The following is an 8,072-nucleotide window of genomic DNA, read 5'->3' on the forward strand; positions in this document are numbered from 1 at the left end:
CAGGGCAGCCACGTCCCGTCCCGTCCCGTCCCCGTCCTCCTCCTCTTCCTCCCCCAAACACCCCTCCATCCAGCCCAGGGAAGCCCCCGGCCGGCAGCCCGCACCACAGCACTGGCACCTACCCGAGAGAAAGGGGTTGCGCGTCTTGGAGGCCGGCGCGGGCGCGACCAGGGAGTCCAGGTTGACCAAGGAGGAGGCGGCGGGGCCGAGGAAGGCCTCGGGGGTTTTACAGTCCTTCCGCTCCTTGCCGGATTCGGGCAGGGAGTCGGCCAGGTTGGCGAGGTCGAAGCTCTTCGTCCCATCCTGCCTGGTGCTGGGGAACAGGTCGCCGAAGGGGTCCAGCTCTGGGGTTGGGGGGGGGGGAAGACAAGTCGCGTGAGCCAGCGGTGAGAAACTGAGGGTGACGGCATCCCCCTGTCACCGCACAGGGCAGCTAATGGCACGTCTCGTCCCAGTTCACAGCTCGGTGCGGTGGGGCTGAGGCTGCGGTGTGGCGTGCCCGAGCTCCCCCCGAGCCGCCGCGGGAGGCGACGGGGTCGGGGAAATGGGTGACACGCAGGGCCTGGAGCTGCCCCCTCGGCTACGGGGCAGCCCAAGCCCACGGCACGCGTGGTTGCAGGTGGGAACATGCTTTGGCCACGCCAGCAAGCAGCCACGCACAGCCTGGCCAGCCCTGGAGCTGCCTCTCTGCGATGGGCAGGGACAGGTCCCTGTCCCCACCTGCCCAAATCGGCCCCTGCCCGCTCCCCCGGCTCTTACCGACGGGGCTGTTGGACTTGGCCGAGGAGGGTGGCTGAGAGGGCTCTTGCTCCGGCGGCTCGGCTGGCTCGGGCGGCTTTGCAAACAGGTCGAAAGCGTCCCCCCCTGGAGCTGGGGGGAAGAGGTGAGACTCAAGGAGGGGAGCAAGCGGGGAGGTGAGAGGCAGGAGATGTACAGACAGGAGAGAGGCAGGGGCGGCTGCCTGCAAGGAGACAGAGAAGAGGGCGTGCGGTGGGGGGGCACGGGGCTGGGGGTCGGGAACGTGCACCGGCCCGGGGCAGCAGGGCTAAGATGAGCCAGACCATTGGGGGTCATTGCAGACCGAGGCAGCCCCTACACCGCTCGCAGCCATCCCCCTGCAGTTGCCAGCCCCAGCGGGGACAGGCAGAGGGGACAGGTCTGCAGGAAAGCTTTAACAACCAGCACTGGCCCCCAGGCCGGATTCTGCTCTCCTCCCCAGGGACGAAAACTGAGGGCGGAACACACGGTATCTCCGCGGGGCCAAAGGAAGCACCGAGGAGGAACCGAGAGCGGCACTGAGCTCTGAAACACAGGCTACTCCTACAGCCGTTTCCCCATCTGCAACGTGGCATCTGCGAGCAGCAACCGTCCGTCCTGGCAGGGCACGCAGGGCTGGTTTGGGGTGAGCAGACAGACAGGTATCAGCGGGGGGGGGGACACACCATCGCCCTGCTGCTGGACCGGTGCGGTGGCTGCGATCTGCTCCCACGGGAGGGCTCTGTTAACTGTGCCATGTTAATTAAAGCAGCCTATTCTGTGCAGAGATAAAGCCTAAAAGTTCCTTGAAGTTTTCAGGATGCCGAGGGGCGAGCGGAGGTCCCGCTGCAGGGCAGAAGAGCAGCACGGGGGGGTGTTTGCAGAGCTGGCTGTGGGAGGAAGGGGGAGCACCCCAGGATACCCACTTGCGGGAGGGCAGTGATGGCCAACGCAGCCCGCCATCCCCAGCAAAGCCAAAACGCCCATCATTGAGCCTCTTACCAGGGTTAGGAGGTTGCTCGGCCACAGCGGCCCAAGGATCGGCAGCTGGTGTAGAACCAGAGACCTGGGTGGGGGGCGATGCTGTCCCCCAGGGGTCCGCAGCAGGGAAGCCAGAAGACAAGGGTGCCTTCCCCCAAGGGTCAGAGGCTGCAGTGGTGCCACGGGGGAAATCCCAGGGCCCGGCAGAGGTTTGCTGGGACGAGGCGCTCGCCTGGGAGAGGGGCTCCCCTCCAGCAGCTGGGACCGGCACCCAGGGGTCAGTCGCACCGGACCAGGCAGAGGCTGCCGGCTCCGCTTTGGGCTTCATATCTGAAAGAAGAAGGGAAGCTGTGGAAGAGCAGAACGGTGCAGGGCACAGAGTGATGCTGAGCGGCAGGGATGTGCCCGGGGGACCACAGCTTCCAGCAGCACCACCCAGGCATGTAACAGACTGGGCAGTGGAGGGAGGAGAAGCAAGAGGTCCTTACTGTTGAGCTCCTGGGGACTGGGGAGGGAGAGGCAAGGGAGAGGTTTCTGCCAATGTCCCAAGCTTTGGCAGCCTGTGAGTTGCCCCCACCTGGCATATCCCACGGGTCAGCAGACGTGTGGCTGGAGGGGGCTGGCGCCGGCCCGAATATATCTGCCAGCTCCAGGATAGAGGACTGCAAACAGAAAAGGAATAAAGAGGTGAGGGAAGCCCAGGGCAGACCTGCGGGATCGCCCCGGAGCCCAAGGCTGGCTTTGTGGCTGGCTGTGTGGCCATCCATGCCCCCAGTGCTGTACCTGGCTTTTCTTCATCTTATCTTCTTCCTCCTCTTCCTCCTTGCCCTGGGTAGTCTCCTCCGAGGCTCTCTGCAGCAGGGAATTCTCCCCTTGCCAAGTCCTCACCTCCTGCAGGGACAAGGGACGGGGTCCATGAACTCAGCAACCCTGCAGCCAGCACCTTCTCCAGGAGACAGACTGAGCACAGGAGCTGCCACCGCATCCCCGAAAAGTCCCAGCATCCGAGCAGATGGCTCCTCTGGGGCTGAGCCCGCTGGGAGAGCGCTCAGCAGACAGCCCAGAGCAGCGAAAGCAAAGCAGGTGGCGGAGCAAGGTGGCATTTCGGGCTCCAGCGCCCCAGAGAGAAGCCCAAGTGTAAGGAAAGAGGAGCACCCGGGGCTGCAGGGCACAGGTACCTTCTCGTGCTCCTCTTTGCTCAGCGCGAGCGCTAGCTGCAATTGCCTTTCTTCATCTGTACTGGAAATTGGAGGAAGTGGCTTCTGCCAACAGAGGAAATGGGGTGACATTTCAGCTTGCCCTCAGCTCGCAGGACTGCTTGGAGGTCCCTGTCCTCACCACCACCTCTCCTGCAGACCCTCACCTGCCTGCACAGCATCTCTGTGCCCATCCGTCCGGCTTTGGCTGTGGACCCCCAGCCCGTTGCCCCTACACTCTCGAACCAGCTCCCGCTCAGGCTCCCCTGCGGCCTCTACCCCAGCTCCTTCCCCTACCCCATCACCTGCCTCTGCATCTAGACTAGGACAACCCTAAATTAGGCATCCAGCATCTCCCCCAGGAGGTTTTTGGGGACTCCGATGCAGTTGGCGGAGGAGAGGGGATTGATTAGGCGTCCCCTTGCCCCGGCAGCTTGCTGGGGAGGAGGGTTGGTGATGCCGACTGGCCTCGGTGCGGGAATCCTGCCTGGCCCTGCTCTGCTGGGGGAAAAGCACCCAGATCTGAGGCAGCTTTTGGGGAGAGGCTGTCCCCATACTGCCAGGGCAGCCCTGATCACCACCCCATGATGCTTGTCCAGCAGCGTGGGACCAGCTGGGACTGGGAATGGGGACCCCAGTGGGGGTGTGCATGTGTGCACCCCTGTACAAGCATGTGTGAGCATGCACACGTATGCGCAGCCCAGATGGATTCCAACAGGCAACACTTTCAAGAGCATGTTCCTACAGTGCTCATCGCAGCAGCCTGTGGAAGCTATAAATACTCCAATTCCAGGACAAAAATAGGGATATACGCTCTGCTCCATCTCCAAAAGAGCCTCCATCAGGCAGGGAAGACGGGCAGCAGCAAGCACCGTCTCCAAAGCATGTCCCCTGCCCCAGCAGGACTGAGCTCGCAGTGCTCGGTGCCAGCCCCAGGGGGGACACCCGCCGGCCCGGGCACACAGCCCCTCCGTCACCACGTCCCTCTGACTTTGTGTGTCCAGCCGTACCCACGTGCTCCACGCAGGCTGTGCCAGCCAGTGGCAATCTCAGCTGGTGTGCAAATAAGCCGTCCCTGGTGGAAAAGGGGCCAGCCGATAGGAGAGGAGACAACCCTGGGGGAGGTTTCATGGTTGGGGACAGCAGCTCGCTTGCTGCCTGCATCCCTGCTCAGCTCCTCCTGGTGTGGTTTTCCAGAGCTCCTTCTAGACTGGTTTGAAAGGACCAGCCAGTGGGAGGGAGCACCCAGCCCCACTGAGCCCCCAGCCTGGTGCACAGTCCTAGGGACACTGCCAGCCCCCCACCCACCACACAAACCGCAGCGCTGGGCAAGGCATCGTCTCCTAAAACCTCCGCAGGAAGGCAAGAGAAATGGGGCAGCTCGACCAGAAGCCCTCAGTGGAAGAGGGCAGTCAAGTTTGGCGGGGGGTCGCGATGAATCAAGACCCCCCGCAAGTTCACCCTGAGGTCTGGGAGGCTGGATGGGTCCCAGCCTGGTGCTGTCCCCGCTGGTACAAGGACGGGGAGCAGGGACAGCCCGCGCCTCCATCTGCCTGCTGGTGATTTTGGATACCGGGCACAGCGCGAGCAGCCTGGTGCAGTTGCAGGTGTATGCACCAGCCTTGGGCAGCCCCCAGAATCCTCCCTCCTCCCAGGGAAATGACCCACCATGCCTACAGACAAGGCAAGGTGCAGGGAGATGCCCGGCCTCGCGTGCCCTGGGGCAGGCAGAGCCACCCGTACCTTCTCTGCTTCTTCCCGACTCATGGCCAGCGCAAGCTGCAGCTGCAGCTCCTCCTCGCCCGTCGTCTGGGGCCTCGCTTGCTCCAGGTCGGAGGCAAACCGTGGGGATGAGGATGATGCTGGTTGAAAAGGGGAAGGGGTGGCATCAGGACTAGGGTATTTTGCGGAGCATATCAGCAGCCTCGTCCAGGCCCCCATTCCAATGCCCGCAGCTCCACAGCGTGGCTTCCCCAGGGGACGTAGCCCCACGTTAGAGCTCCCTACCACGAACAAGCTGTGGGTTTAAGGCTTGAGGCACCGCCAGCTGCCACCACTCTTGGGGTTCACCGCTGGCCCAGCCAAACCTCTGCCCGCGGGACAGAGACGGGCTTCACCACCACCCCCCCAAAAGGCGGAGAGGAGCGCTGGGCATCAGGTAGGTGCAAACCAAATGCAACTCCTGCCTCCAGCCCACAGCGAGCCCGAGTGAGCCCAAGCGAGCTGCCAGCATCACTCACAGTTAAAGGAGGAGGGTGAGCCCCGCGCCCGCCCGTAGTCGTCACCGTAGGGCGATGCACGGCGGCCGTAGGAGACCTGGTGGCTGCCGCTGCCCATGCCCTCAAGGGCCATGCGCTCCTTGGTCTGCAGAGCGTGCGCCCGCTCCTGCTTCAGCCGCTCCTCGTCCTTCAGCAGCGCCATCACCTGCTTCACCTTCTCTCGGATGTTGATGCCCTGGTCCTTGCCATCGCGGTCCACATACTGGAAGTCCTTCAGTGTCTGGATGGTGTAGAGGTTCTCCCGGCACTGGTGGGTCACCTTCTCGGAGCCGGTTTTGATGAGGTAGTCCAAGAGGGTGAGGGCCTTGTAGACGTGACGCCAGTTCTTGCCGCTGTCGTTCAGCCGTCGCCATATCATGCCCATGACCTCGGCGAAGGCCACCGTGTTGAAGGTGAGGTCGGCGATCTCTGACATCAAGGAGCTGGGGGGTCCCCAGGGATCATTGGAGGTGGCCTCCCGCACCTTGATCTCTGCCTCCGAGTAGTTGTGCACGATGTTTTTCACCTGCCGGCGCAGTGCCGAGGTCGTCATGGCTGTGCGGTGCCGAAGACCCACCGGCGGCGGGCAGGAATGGTGAAGAAGGGATGAGCAGTCACGGCTGCAGCCTCACCGGCGCCTGCAGAGGGGAACAGGGACACGGAGACCTCAGTATCACCCCAGCCACCGAGACCCGTCCCCAGAGCCCTCGGCTGGCACCCAGGACACTTCTCAAGGTGGAAGCACCCATCATTGGGGCATCAGGTGCACCTTGCTGGGCTGCCACTACTCGCTAACCCAAAGACATGCAGGATGCAGGATGCTCAAGGGGAAAAAAAATCTCATAGCAAGCCGATACCTAGCACTGCAGAGCTGCCAAGAGATTTGGCTCTGGATTCAGCAACATTTGGAGGAGATTTTACCCTGCACTTCTGCTTCTAAAAGTAACTACCTGAAAATGGCAGCTCCCTCCTCCAGATCCCAGCTGCCTCAGCCCCACCATCCTGGCAAAGCTGGTTTCAGGCCTCTCAGGACGTGTGCCAACCAGGGGCTCCCCTGTACCCCCAGGTGCTCTATCTGCAGCTGCACGCCGCCCCGCTCGCTTCAGCCGTCGCCCCAAGGTTCTCAGTGCCACCAAGCATGCGTTGTGCAAAACCAAAATCCCGTCGTGAGTCAGAGCCTGCCACGACTTACCCGTGCTGGCAGCCACTCGGGTGGGTTTTCCCAGCAAACTCAGTAATTTGGCTTCCACGAGAGGCTGCAGGTACAGAACCGCGTGCTGCTGCGGGGTGGGGAATTTGGGGTGCTAACTTCCAGCGCCAGGTCAGCGAGCAGAATGGATAACGCAACCCCCCCCTCTCCCAAAAACCCCGAGCTGCCTGATCCTTCTCTGCCCACAGACCTAGGGCCGGGGTGGCAGGGGCTGGCGCAGCCGGGAGCTGCCCTGGAACATCCCCGGCGGACAGTGCCCGTCCTTGGGATGCGCTGCACCCGATGCAGGTGCAAAATGACGTGGGTCAGTCTGGACCCGTCTTCAGGTGAGCACATCACAACTCTATCCTCTACTCGGTGCTAGTCCTAATCCTCACCTTCTCCCTACACAGTAGGAAGACATCATTTACCCTCATTTTCTCAGAGGGCCAAGAAAAGCCAGGAGGCAAAGGCTGCCTGGAGCTGCCTTGCCCTCAGCAGGGCCGCACCGCAGGGCTGGGGAGCTGGGCTGCTCCCAGAGCTCCCACCGTGGCTGCAGCAAAACTCACTGGCAATTTTTTCCCTGTCCAAGAGATAAAGCTTACGGGCAGAGGAGTATCTCCCCCGTGCAGCAGTGCCTGCAGACAGCGATTACCGGTGTCCATCCCACCACCCACCTCAGGTGCCGGTACCTCCCTGGACCGCAGCCGCCGTGCCGTGTCCAGCCCTCTCCCGGCTCGGGACACCGCTCCCTCCCACCGGAGCTGGGCCGGGGCCGTGCTGACGTGCCCACAAGCCACGCACGGTGCCCGCCACGCTCCCACACAACCCGTGCGACCAGTCCAGCACCTCCTTGCTCCCGCGGGCCAGCGGCCGGGCGCCCCACGGCTCCGCCAGCAACGTCCCCCGTGAGTCAGAATGGATCCTGGCACAGCCACACTCGCAGGTGGCCAGAGTTTCTCTCAAGACGCTTCCCTGTATCGATTCCCTTTCGCAATGCAGCCCGTCAGTGCGGCCTTTGGATCCCGCCGGGAGAGCCCACGGTGCGGACAGCAACGCCGTCGCCCGCCTGGCGCGGAAACGCCTTCGGAACAAGGGCAGCGACACGGCAAAGTCCTCCGGGACTTGGTTCCACACTCCGCTTTCCACCAACTCCCAGGCAGGAGATAAAGTCACGTTTTCCAAAGGTGCCACCGGCCTGGCAAACACCGGCAAACACCGGCAAACACCGGCACTCCTCCTCTGGGGCAAGACGGTCCCTCCTGCCTCCAACAGGTCTCCCGGCAGGACAAACCCCAGGTCCAGCGCGACGGGTTCCGACACCGGTCGTCCCGGCCGGAGACCCGATCCCAGCTGGACTTTGCCCACCACGAGATGGCCTGGGAAGTCTGCGCGGGAAGAGATGGGAAGCAGGGGCTGGGACAGGGGTGAGAGGAGCGTGGCCCTGGCTGGAGCGCTGCCAGGGGTGTTAAAGGCAGCGGGGTTTATCAAACGCAATATCCACCCCCCCCCCCCCAAGAATATAAAGGGAGTGAAACAGAAGCTGTGCGGGAGATAAGGCCGCAGCACCCGGCAGCTCATATGGAATTACTGCAGTGACCTTGAGCAAGAGGCTGCCAGGTGGGAGAAGGACACCCGGGTGCGGGGACAGGTCCCCATCGCCCCACGGCCCGGCGCAGGGGACTGCGGAGG

General features: G+C 63.2%; 1 protein-coding gene across 5 annotated transcripts in view; it reads right to left on the minus strand.

Moving 5' to 3' along the window:
- EPN3 (epsin 3) overlaps positions 1 to 7,779 on the minus strand; it is an 8,513-nt gene extending 734 nt beyond the window's left edge. The window contains exons 1-9 of one of the 5 annotated variants that reach the window (XM_010579268.1): positions 7,230 to 7,778; positions 5,174 to 5,829; positions 4,677 to 4,795; positions 2,916 to 2,999; positions 2,521 to 2,628; positions 2,315 to 2,399; positions 1,759 to 2,067; positions 760 to 870; positions 123 to 344 (exon numbers count right to left, since the gene is read on the minus strand). In XM_010579268.1, coding sequence (XP_010577570.1) covers positions 123 to 344; positions 760 to 870; positions 1,759 to 2,067; positions 2,315 to 2,399; positions 2,521 to 2,628; positions 2,916 to 2,999; positions 4,677 to 4,795; positions 5,174 to 5,744 — 1,609 coding nt within the window. In that variant the 5' untranslated portion in view covers positions 5,745 to 5,829; positions 7,230 to 7,778. Of the gene's footprint in view, positions 1 to 122; positions 345 to 759; positions 871 to 1,758; positions 2,068 to 2,314; positions 2,400 to 2,520; positions 2,629 to 2,915; positions 3,000 to 4,676; positions 4,796 to 5,173; positions 5,830 to 6,383; positions 6,472 to 7,057 lie in introns of those variants that run through there. The other 4 variants (XM_010579267.1, XM_010579270.1, XM_010579271.1 and 1 more) reach the window with 4 other exon arrangements.
- Positions 7,780 to 8,072: the final 293 nt, after the last annotated feature.

This window comes from Haliaeetus leucocephalus, unplaced genomic scaffold (genome assembly GCF_000737465.1).
Source record: "Haliaeetus leucocephalus isolate CR32 unplaced genomic scaffold, Haliaeetus_leucocephalus-4.0 Scaffold657, whole genome shotgun sequence".
Classification (NCBI taxonomy): domain Eukaryota; kingdom Metazoa; phylum Chordata; class Aves; order Accipitriformes; family Accipitridae; genus Haliaeetus; species Haliaeetus leucocephalus.